The sequence below is a fragment of the Sminthopsis crassicaudata genome, chromosome 1 (assembly GCF_048593235.1).
Source record: "Sminthopsis crassicaudata isolate SCR6 chromosome 1, ASM4859323v1, whole genome shotgun sequence".
In the NCBI taxonomy this organism is placed as follows: domain Eukaryota; kingdom Metazoa; phylum Chordata; class Mammalia; order Dasyuromorphia; family Dasyuridae; genus Sminthopsis; species Sminthopsis crassicaudata.
The window spans coordinates 352,710,073-352,730,700 of NC_133617.1; the positions used below are offsets into that span (position 1 = coordinate 352,710,073).

A 20,628-nucleotide genomic window follows, 5' to 3' on the forward strand; every position below is an offset into this window, starting at 1 on the left:
TTTGCTGAAAATAACATATGTGAGCATCTTGCCCACCTCAGCTCTATCTTAAAGGAATTATACATGAATCCCATGAATTTTATCCATCATCTTAATATTCCAATAACCAGAAATAGAGTGAGGATGGCACAGTTAATCACTAAAGGTATTAAATCAAACACAAGAATAATTTAGTATTAGTGAGCACAGTTAATACAGGTTAGCAGCCATAGTAGAGATAGTATAGATTCAAAGGGCTGCACAATTTATTTTTGACAGCATATTTCAGAAGTAAAGAGTAGTTTTATTATCAGTTTCATAAGTTTGTTCTAAAAGGTACATCTTATTCCATTTTATTATATTTAATTAGTATTACTTGATTACAAATATAGATGGTTTTTATAAGGTTTAAATTCTTATTTATGTTCTCTGAATTTATATTATACATTCTAGAAGTCTCCATACTGTTCAGCTATAATTACCAAAATAGCTAGCTCCAGGGTTTTGTTGAAGCCAAAACAGACTGACTCAAGAAAGCTAACTGTTGAATTTTCAGTTTAAGTATTTACACTTCAGACTTTAGCAAAACATATAAATCAAGGCTTAATTTGTTGTTTGGTTGGTTATCTAAACTTAAAGTGACAGAGAAAATTAACTATGCCAATTAAACTTAAAAGAGTGTTATGTGTACATTTCCCCCCCAAAAAAAGCTAGTTGATAAACATTTATAAGATAAACATTTATAAGCACAGCCCTGCCTGAAGTAACTCCTGCTTTCAGCAAAACCCAGCACTTAGGGGGAAAAATGCCTCAGCTCAAATTTGTAGTCTAGTTAAATGTTATTTCAAATGTGTAAATTTTAATTAATACCTATGATATCACATAAATATTATTAAAATCCTTGATATTTCTTAATTTTAAGAAAAAAACTTACTTCCTGTTCTAGAAAGTAAAGAGTAAAAAGCTAAGATTTTTCAAAAGATAAGAGCACCACTTTGTGATATTTCCACTAAAATGTTTTAAAATAATGTTACAATTTTGCATTCATCACTTTTCATAGGAAAATAAATTGAAAACCAAACTTTATCCAGAGTGTGAAAGTTCCCAAATCCTAGACTAAATCAACAATGATATTCCATGAACAATGATCATTACAGATCTCTGGATCTTAATTATAAATCATTACAAATAAAAAGGCAAAACTAATGAAATACAATATGAGCCTAATATTTTTTTTCATTTGTAGAACTAATTTTAAAGAACTAAAGATATTGGGTTTTTGTTTTGTTTTTTTTAGTTTGGAAAAGAAAAGACCAGAAAAGATGGCCATGAAAAGTGTTATGAATATTTTGCCTGTCAGACTTAATTCTGCATCATTCCAAAGTAAAATCAGCACCAAAGTGTGGAAGTTATAGCAAAGTATCAGAGTATATTGGATGTTGCACTAGATGACTTTATCAAGTTACTAGTTACATGATACTAAAAAAAAGTTTAACTTCTTTGTGTCTCAATTTCCTCATCTATAAAAAATAGGTGGTCAGTAGTCAATAAACATATATTAAACACTATCACATACCAGGTACTGTGCTAAGTTCTAGCAATCTGGGGGGCAGGGGGAGGGGAAAGGTAGTTCTTGCTTTCAAAGAGTTTATAATCAACTGGAGGAAGAAACATACAAAAAAGGAAGAGGAAATGCTGGAGAAGCCAAAATACAGAATTAGTGTAGCCAGTGGGAAATGAGGAAATATCTGTCTTGTTTCCTCTCCTTAAATAAAGGAATTTGGTCTCCTCCTTCCAATCAAAGAGACGAGGATACTGAGGAGGTATAAGCAGTAAGACTAGATCATGCAGGATGATGAGAGTTCCCAATGATGTTCACTGGGGGCATAGTGGAGAAGTCAAAGATGATACTTGTACTACCTACTGCACAGGGCTGTTGTGAATATTGCATGAGATACTGTATATGAAAGAATTTTTTAAGTGGTAAATCACTATGTAAATATAAGTACTTTATATTTAAGGCACTTAATAATAATAATAAATGAAATGATATATTATATTAATATTTTGATGATAATAAATTATTATAATGTTTTTCTTATTATCAGGCAATATAAAGAAGAACCTTTCAAGCTATCCAGCTATTGAATATCTAACTTGTAAGGTAGTGAAAAAATAGTTGAGAAGGAGGGGGAGCTGAACTTGTAGTCACAGGATGTAGGTGTGAATTTTGGCTCTATAACTTACTATCTGTGTGATCTTAGGCAAGTCACTTCTCTGAACTTTTGTTTCTCCTTCTGTAAAATAAGAGGATAGGACCAGATGACCTCCACAATGACCTGCTCAAATCTAAGAATGGTGACCACTAATAATCATGAATATAATACAGGGATTGTTGCCTGAAGTAGGAAGTTAGGCTAAATAACCTACAAGGTTTCTTCCAAAACAGTTTCTGGGACCATGGGAAAATCAGTATGCCTCTCTGGTCCCCAGTATCCATATGTGTCAAGTATGGCATTAGATTAAATGATCTTTAAGGTCTTTTCCAGCTCCAATCTTCTATAATTCAATAATTTTTTCCTACAGAAAGTCAAATATGGTTAGGTATTTCCAAAAGATTTATTCTTCTCAATGAAAGGAGTTTTTCAAATTTTGAACAGATTTGTAGGCTAAACCGAAGGACTAGTAGAAAAGAAATTTTGAAATGTCTTTTCAAATATGAAGTGTTAAATTTAAGATGTTAGACTATTCAGTACACTGATGAATAAACATCTTTTCTCTTCATAAAAGAAAACAAAGTATGTGGGGGAAGGGAATTCCAAGTAAATTTGAGTCACTTTAAGTACTAGCTAGATGGCACAGTGCATAAAGTTCTGGCTCTAAAGACAGGAAAAGTCTTCAGCTCATCAGACTCTGGCAAGCACTCAGCTCTAATTGGCCTCAGTTTCCCCATCTGTAAAATGAGTTATAGAAAGAAATAGCAAAACACTCCAATATCTTTGCCAAGAAAACCCAAAAATGGGGTCACAAAGAGACTGACACAACTAAAAATGGATGAATAATAATAATACTAAAACAGGTTTGTATACACAAAATTATCTGTTAAATCAGTGCCTTTCAATTCTTGTTTTGAAATAACGAAAACATCTCCAAACATTTCAGGGGGGTATCATGATATTTTCAAATTCTCAAAACAGAATTAATTTTATCTGATTTTAATTTCAAAAATAAATATGTGCTAGACAGCATATTTTGGAGAGGAGTGTATTATTACATCAAACAGTATGGTGTCATCATTCCAAAAAGGTGAGAAATTCCTCTGATAAGTATTTGATGGGGAAGAAGATGGAAAGAAAGTGAGAGTCTAGAAATTCATACAAGAAAACAATTTATTTTAAATATCTGTGGGAAATTCACCTTTTAGGAAAGGTTACACAAATTATTAGGGAAATCAGATTTCAGTGATATTTCCCTATATTAGAGTATTCACAGATTTATTTCTCACTTAAATCCAGATCTCCCAAAGTCATCAAAACTACTGGATGACATTGTCATTGGTCCTTCAGGTTGAAGATATAACACCACTGGGGTATAACTCCTTTCGTTTCATTTTAAGATGAGCTACATTTTTACTATCTTTTGAATTTGTGTGTCTAAAAGAGACCTCTAACAATTTCTAATTTTGTTTGCCAAGTTTGTTTTGCTTTTAACAGGGCTAACTTACTTCTTATATAAGTAGCACTGATCTCAAATGACTACAAAATTCTTTACAATCTATCACAGAATGTGCTTTAGTACCTAAAGATTACACAAAATTTAAGTAATCTTAAATCAAGTTTAGACTTAATGATAAGTAATTTTTGAAACACATGAAATCATGTAATGAAAATGGGTTTTAAACCTTATTAAATATAATAATATATATAACTATAATGCTATGCTAAAACCCACCTTATGAGAATCTTAACTCCAACTGCTGATCTCCTTGGCTTTCTTTACGTTTCAACTAAAAATTTACCTTCTGTCAGAAGCCTTCACCAACCCATCTAATTCCAGTATATTTCCCCTTTTAATTATTTCCTTTTATAGTTTCTTTATAGTTTGCTTTGTATATTTTTATTTCCATGTTGTCTCTCCCATTCAGTTGTGATTTCATTTGAGAGCAGAGTTGTCTTTTAACCCTTTTTATATCCCCAGAACTTTGCACATAGTAGGCATTACTTACAAAATAGACATACATTAATAAATATTGATTGGTTGATTAACTAAGGTCGGTAGCAGCAGTTGACAGAACCCCTTTCTTCTCTATGAATTTTTCTTCTCTTTTTAAAAATGTATTTATTTATATAAAACTTAAATGCAAAATAAGAACAAAACAGAAAAAAGACAGACAGAAAAAGAAAAAACAACATTCAAAAAACATTGTCATGTACTCCCAGAAGATCAGGGAGGATTCAAAATATGTAAGCATAAATTTCTATTTCAAGAAAGCATATATAATAATAGAAGAGATTATATTCATAAAGATTATATTCATAAGTGTCCATATTTTCTTTACTTCCTTGTAGGTTATTGTTTTCTTCATTGCTATGCACTTTTTACTTTATTCTTCTTTCCCCTTTCTTCTTTCCATCTCCCCCAAGAAGGCTGTAGTTAAGGATGGAGATATATTTATATGTACATACACATTCACATACGTGTGTATGCATATATTTATAGATAGATACACACACTCATATCCACACATCCACATACTCACACACATATACATACATACACATATACTTTATGCATACACATATATACACACACACATATATGCATATACACATACAGATATTAATATGGCTGACATTTAAGGTAAATTTTTCTCTTGATTCAATCTTTTTTAAAGTTTAATTTTGTCTGAGATCATTGATTACTACTCCTGCTTTTTTTTCCTAATAAATTCTACTCTTGATCATTGTCCAGGAAGTGACAGTTTCTGTAGATGGGGCTGAAGCTACCTCAGGATCCAGCTAGTCCCAAGGCTTCCTGCTTGCAGTTTCACAGGAGCTAGCCTGGAGGTATCTATACTTCCCATTGGGGTCTTTCTTTGGATCTGTTAAGTTGGCCCAGAAGGACCCCTGTTCTGTCCCCAACTTTTTTTTCTCATTGATTTATATGATCTATGAGGCACAGTTTTGTTTTGTTTGTGGGGAAAAATCTGGAGAGCTTGGAGTTTTCTGACCTATTCTGCCATCTTCCCACAATTTTTCCCCTTCTATGAATTCTTTTTTTTTTTTTTTCCCTTGAGGCTGGGGTTAAGTGACTTGCCCAGGGTCACACAGCTAGGAAGTATTAAGTGTCTGATACCAGATTTGAACTCAGGTCCTCCTGAATTCAAGGCTGGTGCTCTATCCACTGCGCCACCTAGCGGCCCCATTCTATGAATTCTTAATTACAGTACTTTCCTTCTCCTATTTCCTGTATATATCTCCCTTAGTATACATTTGTTCATTGCTCCCCTATTAGATTGAGAGTTACTTGAAGATAGGTTTTCCTTTGCCTTTCACTGTATCCCCAGCCCTTAAAACAATGTTTGATTAGAGAACTTAATAAATGTCTACTGAATTCTTATATTATATGATTCATGAGGCTTATTTATTTTTATTTTATATTTTGAGAAGGAAGAAGGAGAAAAGGAAGAGGAAGAGGAGGGATGAGGAGAAAGAAGGTAGAAGAAAGAAAAAGAAAAAAAGGAGAAAAGAAGTGAAGAAAAGAAGGAAAAGAAAAGAAGAGCAGGAGAAAAAAAGAGCAGAAGAAGAAAAGAAGAAAAGAAGGAGGAGGAGAAGAATTAATTTCTTAATTCTTAATTTCTTCAACTAAAAAAAATTTGAGCCCCCCCCCTCCCCCGGGTCACTTTGTGTGGCAAAGCACCATATGCCCATTATTCTACTTTGGGCGACAGCTACTGGAGTGCGTGCCTCAGTTGCGCTTAGAGGTCTTGCGGGTTAGCTTGGTAACTGATCGTTTTTCCCCGCTGCAGGTTCAGGTGAGCAGGGGCTCCGCCACGCATCTGCATCCCTCTCCTGCCCCCGTGTTTGGTACCATGAGGCGTCTGCATGAATTAATAGAAATCGAGCTTCCCCCAGGGAGGGAGGACATCTCTCCTTGGACGCTTCCCGAAACAATTCAATCAGGGGCATCAGGAGTTGGAGGAAGGCGTGGCTTCCTAGATGGGATAAAGGGGAGGGGCTTAACGCGTAGATCGAGAAGCGTCTCCAGCTAGAATGTGCGCTTGCGTACTAATTCTTCCGGGCAAGAAAGCCGGAACTTTTCCGCCACCGGTAGTCATTTATGGTACTGCAGGCCGGAAGTGGGTGCGTAGAAGGATATCGGATTTCCTTTTTCCTCCTCTGGCAAGCGTGGAGTTTGTTTTGCTCGTGTTCTGTGGTGGCGGCGGCAGTTATGAAGACAAAGAATTTCCTCAAGGTGGCTGCCGAGCAGCTCATGGAAACCTGTCCGGGCCAGTCTCGGTATCTTCTGTAAGAGAAAACGAAACCGACTTCAGGCGAGAAAACCTTTCCTCGGGGAAAGAATGGCTCCCGGGATGTAGAGGTGGGAGGGCAGAGAGTGTGCGCAGTGACCCAAGGGGGCGTGTCTAGAGACAGATTCCCTCTCCCCCGTAGTTTTTCTTCCGTTCGGTTCGATAACTAACTTTTTTTTTCTTTTTACAAAGCTGGATGTACAATTCCTCCCACGGTGAGTATATAGGAGAGCACTGGCGGAGAGGGAGGTTTTTCTCTAAAAGTGTGGGTATATCCGTTAGCTCTGCTGCTCTCCAGTGGAGGGGAGCAGCGAGGAGGAGGAACAGCATTCTGTGGGGCACGCCCCGTGGTTATGGACCAGATAGTCCGGTAAAGAAGGTAGCACACGCAGGGTTTATCTGCGTTCTTCCGGATGACGGAAGCTCAGGGATGTTATTACCCATGGCGCGCTGGCTCCTTGGCCCCTTCCTCGCCAGGCCCTGTGGGGGGCATGGATAATCCCTGGCAGCTTTGTTTCTTTTAGAAACATTTAGAAAAAGGGATGCTCCCTCTTCCAACATCTCCCTGCCACTAAGGCCAGTTATTCCCCTCCCCCCCAAGAGCAACCTAGTCTTGAAGTCGTTTTTTACAAGAGGGACTTGGACCTTTTGCCCAGGATGCACCGTCCTCTCCCCCACTCCATTTCTCCATCCCAAGCTGTCATTTTCTGCATCCCAATGCCAAGCACATACTTTATGTCATCCTAGCTCAGTAGAATTGAGGTAATGGGAACCTGAAGTCTGGAAGAGCTGATTCACATCCAGAAGAAAAAAAGCTTGGTTATGTGACCCTGGTCAAGCCAACCTCTGTCTTCTTCATTTTCTTCATAAAATGGAGATGTCGATAATGTATACCTCCCAGGGTGGTTGTAAGGATGAAAGGAGATGATAATTGTAATTTAGCACAGTGCCTGGTAAGCTTTATTTAAGTGTTAGTTATAATAGGCCAGTGTTCTCCCACTTAAAAATTCAGAGGGTTTTCTGGGGCAAGAAGAGGTTAAAGTTCTTGCCTGTGGTCACATGGCCAGTATGTGACAAGATCAGAACTGGAACCCAAAACCAAAGAACTTCAGACACATAAGTCCCTCGTTTATTTAGCAAATAGAGTTTTACAAATTTCAATTCAAAAAACATTTAATATGCATCTGTGAAATATCTTTGGCCCTAAGGGAGATATTAAAGATAAATAAGATACTTGATTTTAAAAAGCTTTCCATTTAATAGGAGATAAGAAATAGGCAGTTCATCAGTATATCACAACTGCAGAAGAAAGATGTGGACTAAAAAGTATTAAAGTTTGAAGGAGGTCAGGATCACTTAAAGCTTGGGGAAATGAGGAATGTCTTCATGAGTTGGTTTTTAAAGTATATTTTAAATGTAATTAAGACAGCCTATTTTTTTTTTTTTTTTTTTTTTTTTTTTGCTGAGGCAATTGTAGTTAAGTGACTTGCCCAGGGTCACACAGCTAGGAAGTGTTAAGTGTCTGAGGCCAGATTTGAACTCAGGTCCTCCTGAATTCAAGGCTGGTGCTCTATCCACTGTGCCAACTAGCTGCCCCTGTGACAGCCATTTCTTTAAGGGAAATTGTTAGTATATTTTTTGGCCACATTTGTATGTACCATCAGGTTTTTAAAAATAAGAACCTACTTTACATAATATTTTTTAGCTGGTAGTTTGCCTTCCTCATTATGGTTTACTATTTAAATTAATTTGAATTTCTTGAACCTGAGTATGTAGCAAGGAAAGAAGACCCAGAAATACTTGAGAATTGAAAAATCAGTTTTTTAGTCCAGTTGTATTTTCCTTTTTGAAATAATCTATCTTCTGAAGATAACCAGTTTTCATAAATGTTATCAAACCTGAATAAGAGCATCCTGCAGGAAAATATTATTTTCCAGAGAGCTTTTCTGTAAGGTAAAATCAGACTACAAGCCAAATGAGGCATTGGTAGTATAAGTATTTAAAAAAAAAAAAAAAACAACTATAAATGCAGAATTTCAAGTCAGAGTTTGGTATTATATCTTGGATCTAATACTTAATACTTATATGATAATGAGCAAATCTCTCAGATTTGTTATCTGTAAAATAAAAGGATGTGACTTAAGTATGAAGGATGACTTAAAACACAAATCTTTATAAGCAAAATTACGAAAACAAGGCATTTCATATATATTACTGAAACGCATATAGTCATCTTGTTTTTCCACTTTATCATCCTCCCATTTTTTTTTTAAGTAAAGTTGTATTTTCATTTATTGCATTTGTTTATAGGGCACTTACACCTATAGTTTTTTATTGTTTATATTGCTAGTTGATAAGCCTCACATAAATATTTTTCGTTTGAATACATTTGTTCATATTTCCCATTTTGATAAAAATTCTTTAAGAAGTAATATGTTAGTGGCAACTAGGTGGAGCAGTGGGTAGAGCACCAGCCCTGAAGTCAGAAGGACCTGAGTTCAAATTTGACCTCAAACACTTAACATTTCCTAGTTATGTGACCCTGGGCAAGTCACTTAACCCTTATTGCCTCAGCAAAAAAAGAAGTATGTTGAAATTAAGTTTGATTTGAGCTAAGAGTTATAACTTGCTTCTTTTTTTCAAATTATAGATGAAAAGATGGTTTCAGAAGGCCAGTGTCCATATTGTTATCAGTTTCTGGTGCTGGATAGATACAGAGTTCGCCTCAAGCCCAAGCCTAAATTAACACCAAAAGTAAAGAAAGTTCTTACTCGTGAATCAAAGAATTGTAGACTCACTTTTAAAGAAACAAAGATTCTTAAAAAGTACTGGGATTCCAAAAGTATTCTGGTAAGATTTTTATCTGAGTTTATGACTAAAAAGTATCTTTTTTGGGGAAGAATCTTTTTATTTAGGCTTACTCTTATTGTGATTGTTAAATTATTGAAGACAAAAATGTTTTTTCCCAAGACTGACTTGACCTGAAATATAAGAATTATGTTTTAAGGTTTAGGTGTTTTTTAAAATGAAGTTCAGATAAAAAAAAACAAACCCCTCAATCATTCTCATTTATCCAGGGTATTTTTAAAAATCATGATTAATAAATTTAAAATATAACAACAAAATCATTCCCAGAATTGAAGAGTAAAGTTCTTTTCACATATGTTCATTCATTTTAATTCTTAATTTATTTTTCAATTTGTCTTCAGTTTTCTGTGAACAGTATACAAGTCCTTGAGTTTTTCTTTATCTTTATTTTTGTTATGCATGTTACCTTTTGACCATAAAACAGGAATAAGTAGATAAGCTTGTTTTGACATTTCTTTCCCCAACTTAATGATTTGTTTATTTAGTAGAGAGCTACCTATACAAAAGGTAAGAGATATAATATAGTCTATTAATAGCCACAGTAGTTAGGTACCTGGGATGCAATAAATACAGTGCAATGCTTACTTTTTATAAGTGGATGTATTTATATCAGAAAATTTTAAACCCTGATACTTGTTTTATGACAAGTCTTCAAGTCCCATGTATCATAAAGACTCAAATCCTTTAGTGAACAATTTTCAAAATTTATCTAGGCATGTAATACAATGTTCCTGTCTTTGCCAAGGGACAAGTTATATAGAAGACCTGGTTTCAGAATCTCTATTGAAAAGTATAAAACTGAACAGAAGGAAACAGTAGTGTCAACAATCAAGAGCAGGGGTTCTCAAACTATGGCCAGAGGGCCAGATGCACCTGCCAGGTTATGGCAAATGGATTGAGGGGTGGAGACAGTGTGAGGTTTTCTTTTTATTATAATCCGGCCCTCCGGATTATATGTCTGAGGAACAGTGAATTGGCTTCTTATTTAAAAAGTTTGAGGACCACTGGTCAAGAGAGTGTTTGTTATAGTTTCAGATCTTTGGAATGTTGTTTCTTTTGTCTTTTAAAATGGTGTTGACAGAATCATAGAAGATTTTCTTGCCTAAAAATAAGGAAAGAATAAGTTATGTAGAGGAAAAAATTAGCTGACAAGGTAGATTGTGAAAAGCACTGTGGCAGAGAGGATGAGTTCTGGGCTCAGGATCAGGAAAACCTGAGTCACCAGTTCCATGTAACATGGGTAAGTTACTTAACTTCTCAGTGTTCAAGGCACTTTTCTGAATCTATATTGTAAAGAATCTTAGTAATAAGAGTTCCCTATCTCTTAAGGTATATTTTGATGCTATTTTCTTATTTTATTTTTACCTAAATGTAATCCAAAAATGGTTGTAGTAGTACTTTAAAAGTGAAATTAAGAAGCCTATTATGACTTTTTTTTTTCTCTGAGAACTTTTAATAAAGCACATCTTAACTTAGAGGATCTAATTGAGACAATATATGTAGTACTTTAACAAAAGGATCATTTGAGATAATATATGTATATCATGCTAGCTAAATTCTAAAAAACCAATATAGAAGATAGGAGTTAAAATGTTTTTTATTGGAGATCATCATGTGGTCTATCCCTTTTATTTTAAATATATACAAGTAAACTGAAACTCAATTTATACATAACAGATTTTATGTATCTTTTTTTCTTTATAGTTGGTTACCTGCAAAGCATGCAACAAAACAGTGAAGTATGATGGTAAAAGCAGAAGCTTTCTGGCAGAAATGAAAAATAATCTTAGCACTCCCAAGATCCAGTCTGGCCTGAAGATATCAAATATAAAAACTTCAGGATCTACAAAGAAAAAGAAGAAATCCTTTAGTAGTAATACACCTGGCTCCCAAGCCAATAGTCCAGCATTAGTTTTCAGGTATCTGATAACTTTATTTAAAATGCCATATTAAATATCATAATAGAATGTACAGATAGCTTAGTCTCTCAAGGCTTCTAAAAGAAATTGTAATCTTCAGCTTTTATAAAAGGGAAAATGAGAGAAGGCATTCTTTTAAGCTGAAATAATCAATTGAGCAGGCTCTTGGACTATTTTCATTTACACACAAAGTTGCAATTTTTTATGTTGATGTTTTCAAAACTGAGACAAATTAAAACATAACTCCCTCTGCACTGTAGGTTTAAGTGAGTAAGAGCATAAAACATGTTCAGACCCTAAACTCATTTGATTTTAATGAGAATTAGAGTATCTAATAACATCATTTTGTTCTGTGGTCTCTTTCTTGAGGTGATCCATGGAGTCTTTCAATATTTGTTTTGCCCTCTGCTTCTAATATATCAGGGCAGTTTTCCTTGATAATTTCTTGAAAGAGTCTTGATTGTGACTTTCAGGTAGTCCAGTGATCTTTGATATTTTTTTTCCTGGATCTGTTTTACAGGTAACTTGTTTTTCCTGTGAGGTGTTTTGTATTTTTTTCATTTTTTTGAATTTGTTTTATTCTTGATGTCTCATATCCTTAGTTTCCACTTGTCCAATTATAATTTTTAAGCTATTGTTTCCTTTAGTTAACTTTTGTACTTTTTTTTCCCTTTGGCCAATTATACTCTTTAAGAAGTTGTTTTCCTTAGTGGATTTTTGTAACTCCTTTTTCATTTGACCAGTTTTACTTTTTAAGCAGTTTTCCAAGCTATTGACTCTTTTGTTCCTAATTTTCTTACATCACTCTCATTTCTTTTCCTAATTTTTCCTCTACATCTTTTATATGATTGTTAAATTCTTTTTGATCTCTTCCATGAGTTTTTCTGGGCTTGTGACCACTTCCTGTTTTTCTTTGGGACTTTGCTCTTAGATGTTTTGACTATTGCCCTTTTCTGAGCTTGTGTCTTGGTCTTTTATAATCATATTCTTTTTCTCTTGTTTTTTGTGCGCGCTCTCTCTCTCTCTCTCTCTCTCTCTCTCTCTCTCTCTCTCTCTCTCTCTCTCTCTCTCTCTCTCTCTCTCTCTCTCTCTCTCTCTCTCTCTCTCCTCTCTCACCTTTTTCTTTCTTTTAAATTTCATCTCTGCCCCAGGGCAGAAGGATACTATCTTTGGCTTCTTATGCCAGTAGCTACAGGCCCTGGCTGTTTACCTGGTACTGTACTGTACTGATGTTGCCCTGAGGCCCATGGGAGAACCTAGTATCTGGGTGCTGTGCTTAGGAAGTGTTGGGTATGGGGTTACTAATGCTGCTGGAAGCTCTAAGGCTCTATAGCTTTCCTGGTGCTGAACTGGCATCCTAATATTTGGTATATGCTAAGGCCATAAGGGGTGTTTTGGTGTTTCCCCAAATTGTGCTAAAGCATGTGATGATCTGGCTCCTGCCCAGGAGCTACACTGAAGCACTGGGTGATTCCTGGAGTTGGAATCTACCAGCTCCCTTGGCTATGCTACGGCACGTGGGAACTCCTCATGTATTGGCATTCACCCACTCCACCACATTGGGGCTCAGAATATCCTGTTGGTTTGATGAGGTGGGGCTTGTTGCCAGTTTGTTGGGAAGTCTTCTGTTGTGGACTGTGCTTCCCCTTTATTCAATTGATATGGACCCCTCAGGCAAGCCTAAAACTGTCTTCCAACTTTAGCTCATACTATTGTCTTTGTGATACTTTACTCACCAGTCAATCTAGATTGTTTGCTACTCCTGAGCTCTTTTCCTCTTTGCCTACACTACAATGGGTAGTGAGGCTTAGTGGGTTACACTCTAGCTCTAAAGTTACAACTGCTGAGCTTCAGTTTCCTCATAAATAAAATGAGAGGGGTAGAACATATGGCCTCTGGTGCCCTTTCAGCTCGGACATATGATCTTATACTTGAGAATGAGTCTTTCACCCATTCTTCACTTACTAAGTTCGATAATTTCATGTTCCATTAGCATCATTGCCATAACTAGAGAACTTGAGAAAAGTTCTAGGATGTAGGGTGGATTCCACCTTGGGAATTTAGGGAAGGACATGGACAAAAGTCTTACAGGATGGGCAGGCACAAATGACTTGTGATCTGTATTAGTGAAGGATAAGACTGCAGATCTATTTACTATGCCTAACTCATGTGCTATTTTGTTGTTGTTGTTGTAAAAACTTTCCCTGATTCCTACCTCACATCTCAAAGCCCTACCTATAACATCAGACAGCAGGGATGGTACCAAAGACAGGAGTGGACCTAGGCTTCAATTGAAATCTAGCCTCAGAAATGAGCTGTGTGACCCTGGACAAATCAATTAATTTCTTTGCCTATTCCTTCAACTGTAAAATGGGGACAATATTAATACTTACCTCACAGAGCTTGTCATGAGTAAATTAGATAATATTTGCAAAAATATTTAGTCTATTGCCTGGCATAATTCTTGCTCCAGGCACCTGGAGGAATAGGCTCCATGGCAGGGGATAAAGTGCCACATACCTGCTTCAAGGAAAATGTCAGAGGCACCCTTGCACAGGGACACACACAGAAACACATTCTGAATGGTGTAAAGTGAGTCACTCCTCACACACACTCCTAATGTTGGTCACATTCCTTCACAGTAGGAATTAAAAGGGTCCTAAGCAGGGAAGGAGAAGCAGCATGTGTTCAGGGTTGTCATCATAGTTTTAGAGGAGATGCTACCTGAAGCACACCACCAGCCAATTCTTTGAAGTGTCCTAGAGAAGCTGTAAGCAACACCTGATTAGTTGAGACTATTGAGACAAAAAAGAAAGAAAAATATTTTCATGTGAAATAAAGATGACAACATATGTACCTGACATAATCATTGCTAGAATGCTAAATACAGAGTGCACCAGAACATTTAGTGCAGTTTTTAAAAGGTATGAAAGCTGAATACCTAAGACATCCTAAATAAGAATGAGCTTTTGTTTGTTTTATATGGAAACCTAAAGAATAACAAATCTCAGAGTCCAGTACTCACAGACCTATGGCATTTTAGCAGTGCTCTAAAACAGAGCAGAAAAGAGACTTTTATAAGAAATAAATTAACCTTTTACCAGTATTAATTTGCACTTTGTTTTCTGTTTTGTTTTTCAGAACACCTACATCTGGACAATCAACACCTAATTCAGCCTCAAAAAGTCTCAGTAAAATGAAGCTTCATTTGTCTCAGCTGAAAACAATGCTTAATAGTGAAGAAAGCCAAAAGATTCCATCAAAGGATTTCAGAACTTTCTTGTCCTCCCTCTAAGCAGTGAATTTGGTGACACTGGAACAGTTGTTGAAGGAGGGAGAGCTGCTTTGTCCTCACACAGCTTTTACATCCTTTTCAGTACTTAGTAATTGGTATTTCTACAGTGTCTGGCACATAGTAAGAATTTAATAAATGTTTATTTAATTTAACAAATGTCTATTTATTCTTAAGCAGTTCTTCCAAGAATTAGACATCTTTCCTCTTTCCCTTGCATCAGTGGTTTGTACTGAAAATCTCTATGCCAGTGTATTTGTTAACTTTGAGAAATTTCTTTTCTGATTGAAGATAGAAATATGCTGCACATTTTTCTTTGGAGAGAGAGATGTTATCACAAGAAGATATTTTAATTACTGGGACTATACTTAATTTCTAAGTCTAAAAATTACTTTATAACATAATGTGGTAATTTTTAATTTTTTATTTGTCCTAAGCTAAAATAGTACTGAAGGTTTCTTAGGATATTTAAATGATTAAGCTGCTTTCTATTATATTTTTATAGTTCAAAACTTCTTTGTATTTAAAATTTAAAACTTTCTAGATCAGGAATTAGTAGCTTTTTGAAAGGGCTTTGCCCACAGTCAGATTCTCACAAGTTTGAGAAAATAATTTGCACCTATCTTTTAAGGCTGAGATGGTTGTTTCTCTTACTCTGAAGATGGAAATGCGGCATTAGATTCTAATTGGGAGTAAATTGTGAAGATTTCCACAGCTGGAGATAAGTTTATCATGCTTGACAATTTTTCTTCCCCCTTTGGAGAAAAAAAGAAATTCTAAAATAAGATAGGAGAACTTATAGGTAATTACGCAAATAAATATAAAAATGTGATGCTGGAGTCTGATTTTGGGATTATGTTTGCTACAGAAGTTGGGGCATGGCAAGAGGGATGATCACCGAACTTTCCCTTTAATCTTTTTTGAAACCAGAGGTCAGATTATCAGAGCCAACCAAAGCTATATAGACCCAACCTATTAGTTTCCAAGAGAGTCTCAAAGGAGGCAGAGCTCATCATGGAAAAATTTTCTTTCCAATTTTCCCAGAAAGCAAAGCAAAGAATAACTTCCCAGAGTGTGATTAGACCAGGACCTAGGAACATTTGTATATTTTAACAACTTGTCATACCTATAGAATCTGAGTATATCCCTTCCATCAGAAGCGTCCTCAAGCTATGTATTACCAGCTGTGCTTGTCAGGTTAAATCCAGGTGAAGATAATTGGAGATGAATGCAGATAGTCATTTTCCATGATTGTCCAGAATAAATTCTCCTTAGTCTGAAATAACAGTTCCTACCCTTTTAAAAATCTTTTAAAAACTTTTAAAAATCTAGAATATAGGATCTTGGTTAGCTTTTATCCCATTTGATAACATACATAGAGATAAAGCTATGAAACTAAAGAATAAAATCATAGATTTTAGACTTCGGGTGATCTACTCCAATATTTTATGATGAAGCAGATTAAATTGCAATATCTCATGTCACATAAATTTTCCTTTCACCAAAAAAGCAATTGAAGGGGACTTAAAAAGCCCAATGAATGACTGCGCAAGAATCTGCTTACAATTTTCCCAAGAATTCATCCAGCTTTCGCTTAAAGGCCTCAAGAACCATTACCTGAAAAGGCATCCTGTTTGAAGTTGAGGATTAATATAAATAAAAAATATAAATTTTATCCTTATAAATCTATCTCTGCAGCTTTCACCTTCTAGATATGCCCACTATGACCAAGCAAGATTAGTGCAGTCCTACATAGTAATTTTTAAAATTCTAAGAGTTACCTTTTTCCCTCCCCATCAAGTCTTTTCTGAGATAAACATCCACAGTTCTGCAAACAATTCTTGTAGCTTAAAATCTTGAAGCAAATCAGTGTCTACTATATACAGGTCCCTGGGGATTTTTTAAAGGCCTTTCCTACAATCAACTTACATTCTCCTGAGATGGTGGAGGAATTTAGTATAAATCACTTCTAGGTAATTTGAGGAGGAAAAGGGTGTTAATGGGTCAATAAAAATCTCATAAAAATGTGGCACTAGGCTTTATATAGGAAGGAAAAACAAAGAGTCCCAGAGAGATGAGGGCATACCTTCCAGTCCCATGGTGGCCTATGTGAGTACATAGAGCTGGGAACTGTGGAGTTCAAAAACCATCAAGTCAGTCAGTCCAAATGGAATATAATACATGTGAAGGGAAGTAACAAGTCCTTAAGGGTGGGTGAAGGAGGGAGGGAAAGGAGCTAAATTTCTGACTGGAAAATTTATGTTGTGTCTAGGAAGATGTGAATAACTGAAGGTTTTTGAGCAAGTCAAGGATGTGGTCAGACCCATCCTAGAAATACATTATTTTGTCAGTTGTGTGACAAATGGAGTGGACAGAGGAGAGACCTAGCAGGAGGAGTTATTAGGAAGCTATTAAAATAGTTGTATTATGGTGATGAGGTACTCCGGTATGAAATGGGGAGGTAGAATTGACAAGACAGTAACTGACCAGTTATGAGGGGGGGGGGGGTGAGATGAGGGAAAGGAAAGAGTTAAAGATGTTCCTAAGATTATGAACCTGGGAGAATGGTGCTGCCATCACAGAAATTGGAAATGTGAGGGAAAAGGTTAAGTGTAGGAGGGGAAGACATTGGATTCTGTTTGGGCTTGAGCTGTCTAAAGGTCATCCAGGTGGAGATATCCAGCAAAGAGTTGACAATGAAGAGTTGGAGGTCAGGAGAGAGAGGGTTGGGGCTAGACTATAGATCTGAGAGTTTTATCTCAGATGATATGCAAACCCAAGGAAGCACTTGAGATCACCAAGGGAGAAATGCATATAAAGTAAATAAGCCCAGCACATATTTATGGAGAAGTTGTGTTCCTCAGTTTTCTCATTTATAAAATGGAAAAATAAAACCTGACTCCCAAACCTCATGTGATTGTTATGAGAATTTTATTAAAGAACATATATTAAACCTAATAGGTGAATAAATGAAGAATATTGAAAAAATAACAATCATAATTATACTATTGGAATTTATAGAGTTGTGGATTATCTCCTTATAAATTGTGTTAGATTTTTAAAAATTAATTTTCATCATAAACTTAATGAAACCAACATGAAAAGAGGCATCTCAAAGCCAGGATCTGAGTTCAATTTCCAACTTCATCCAAAGTAGATCATTTATGTCTCGGTGCTCTCTGCAAGCTCTCTAAGACATAGGTTACAAAGAAATAATAGTAGTTGTTCAGTCATTTTCAGTTGTGTCCTATTCTTCATGATCCTATTGGGGTTTTCTTGACAAAGATACTGGAGTGATTGACCATCTTTTCTCCAGTGTATTAAGGTAATTAAAGTATCAGAATGATAGTAGAGACACCAGTAAGGATCTTCTTCCTAGATGAACATAAAAAGGACAAGTAAAAGTAGAAGGCAGGTGGAGATAACAATAGGGACACAAGCCTGGGGTACTTGAGACCAAACCTTGTAACACTCTGCCTATGGGTGAATCAGTATTCTTTGGGGGAGTACACTATAATATGGGGAGGGAGGGGAGCCGGGGAATGCAGGGGAGTGTGATCTGCTCAGGCAGACTAGCAATGAGAAGTTGAACCCGACAGTCTAACAGGGAGGCCCTACTAGGGAGTGAGTAAGGAAGAGGGGGAAAGAACGAAAAGATGAAGACTGAAGGAAGCCTTGCTTTGGCGGTGGGAGAAGGTCCTGCTCATGATTGCTCTTAGAGGATAAAAGAGGTGTTTTGTAAAGGGAGATGGAGAGCTTGATGGGTGTGGTCTGAGCTATCTGAGAACTCCTAGGGATGGCTGGCACTTGAGGGAGGAAGAGAGCAGCAAATGGTGAAAGTTACCAAGGATAGTGATGGGGTGCATAATCAGAGACAGAGCAAAGGGGTGCTATCGGAGAGCAGCATCCTCTCACCAGTAGGAAGTGACTTTCTTCCAGGACTGAGGGGAATCCTTGAGGCAAGCTCTACAAGTCAGCGACAGAAACTGCCTGAAGGAGAGAACCCAGCATGTGTATCTCAGCAGTTTTGATCTCATGAGGAATCCAGAAAATATAGAAGGACTAGATAATAATAAGGGTCATGAGTTAAGCAATGAGGATCTAGAGTAACAGAGGATGGATAATGAAGAAACAGAGAAATCCTTTCTGGAAAGAGGGTGATAGGATGAAATTAAAAAGCACCACCAACAATGAATAGGAGGACTTGGTTAAAGAGGAAGTGATAATCTATTTAACTGAGAGGAGAAAAAGAAGAGAAGAATTAAATAACCAGATAAAAATAAGAAAGAAGACATTAATAAGTAAAAACTCCAAAGTGAAAGGGGTAACAAATAGAAGAGTGGGATAGAAAGCCAATGAGCAGTCTTTTAAAAAGAAATAGTAAGGTAAAGTAATTAAAAAGACATTGTGTTTATAGAAGAGGGAAAATTATAACTTGGAAAAATAATATTAGAGACAGATAAAACTATAAACCTAAGTCATAACTTTAAATGGGAATAGATTAAATAATCCAATAAAACAAAAGGAATGATATGCTGGATAAGAAAACAAAATCCTACAATCTGTTGCTTTATAAGAAACACATTTAAGGGGTAGCTAGGTGTTACAGTGGGATAGAGCACCAGCCCTGAAGTCAGGAATTCCAATATGGTCTCAGACACTTAACACTTCCTAGCTGTGTGACCCTGGGCAAGTCACCTAACCCCAATTGCCTCAGGAGGAAAAATACATTTAAAAAACAAAGTTATATGCAAAATAAAATTTAGGGAATGGAAAAAATTTATTGTGCATCATGTGAATCTGCAAAAACAGAAGTTAAATCAAACTTTCTGACAAAATAAAAAACACTTAAAAAAATAAAAAGGATAAACAAGGAAACAAACTACATTATGCTAAAAGGAACCATGAAAAGCAAATCAATGTCAAAAATAAATTTGTGTGTTCAAAATAGCTTAGCACCCACATTTAAAAAGGAAATATTAATTGAGCTATAAAAAGATATCACCAATAGTGATGGAACAGTTTATCCCACTTTCAGTTTTGGATAAGTCTAGCAAAGATAAACAAATGAGGAAATATGGAACTGAACAAATTGTTGGAAAAACTAGAGCTAAAATACTTATGGCAACTCCTAAATGGAATTGCAAAAAGATGTTTTTTGGCAAGGCATTTGGGGTTAAATAATTTGCCCAGAGTCACACAGCTAGTGTCAGAATGTTTTTTTTTTTTTTTTTTTTTGTTTTGTTTTTTGGTTTTTTTTTTTTTTGCTTTAGCAATCAGGGTTAAGTGACTTCCCCAGAGTCACACAATCAGGAAGTATTAAGTGTCTGATGTCACATTTGAACTCAGGCTCTCCTGACTTCAGGGTTGGTGCCCTATCCACTACACCAACTAGCTGCCTCAGAATGTTCATATTTTTAAGCACCATATGGAACTTTTATAAAAATTGACCACAGCACAGAGATATTTCAAACAAATGCTAAAAAGGCAGAAATAGTAAGTATAGTTTTTGTTGATATAATAATTTAAAATAGTCATTGATTTAGGGACCACAAATGAAAGATACAAACCAAAATGCAGACAATGATAAAATTCTAAGTATTGAATAGGTTAAAGAACAAACAGTAGCGATTATTGGAATAAAATGATAATGATTAAACAGCATAACAAAATAATAGGATGCAGCAATCTTCAAGGGAAAAAAATCGTACTCTACAAACATACATTAACAAAATAGAAATAGAGGATTAATCAATTGAACACGTATTTTAAAAACTGGAAAACCAACAAATAAATTAATATAAAGTAAGCACAAAAGGAAAGATTTTTAAAATTAGAGCAGAAATAAACATTAAAAATGATATAATTAATAAAATTAAAAGCTGTTCTTTTTAAAAAAACTAATAAAATTGATAAACCTTTATTTTTAACTGATTAAAAAGAAGAGGATTGAAAAATCAAATAAACAAATTAAAAAATGGAAAGGATATACATAAAATAAAATCAAAAGTCAATGTTACAAACTTATTAAGAATAAGCAT

The 20,628-nt window shown here is 35.6% G+C and overlaps 2 protein-coding genes across 5 annotated transcripts in view; one reads left to right on the forward strand and one right to left on the reverse strand.

The window, feature by feature from the left end:
- Positions 1 to 6,301: 6,301 nt before the first annotated feature.
- RMP24 (ribonuclease MRP subunit p24) lies at positions 6,302 to 14,746 on the forward strand. 3 transcript variants are annotated; one of them, XM_074279221.1, is made up of 5 exons: positions 6,302 to 6,506; positions 6,701 to 6,723; positions 9,159 to 9,358; positions 11,081 to 11,295; positions 14,437 to 14,746. In XM_074279221.1, exons 1-5 carry the CDS (start codon positions 6,319 to 6,321, stop codon positions 14,588 to 14,590), a joined length of 780 nt encoding a protein of 259 aa, XP_074135322.1. In that variant the 5' UTR covers positions 6,302 to 6,318; the 3' UTR covers positions 14,591 to 14,746. The 3 variants fall into 3 exon arrangements, with proteins under 3 accessions (XP_074135322.1, XP_074135323.1, XP_074135324.1); XM_074279222.1 differs by having other exon boundaries at positions 6,339 to 6,532; XM_074279223.1 differs by lacking the exon at positions 6,701 to 6,723 and having other exon boundaries at positions 6,386 to 6,579.
- RPRD1A (regulation of nuclear pre-mRNA domain containing 1A) overlaps positions 11,036 to 20,628 on the reverse strand; it is a 97,872-nt gene continuing 88,279 nt past the window's right edge. Inside the window, exons 8-9 of one of the 2 annotated variants that reach the window (XR_012484389.1) lie at positions 15,242 to 15,342; positions 11,036 to 11,219 (exon numbers count right to left, since the gene is read on the reverse strand). The gene's annotated coding sequence lies outside the window, so the exon portion shown is untranslated. Of the gene's footprint in view, positions 15,343 to 20,628 lie in introns of both variants that reach the window. The other variant, XR_012484388.1, reaches the window with a different exon arrangement.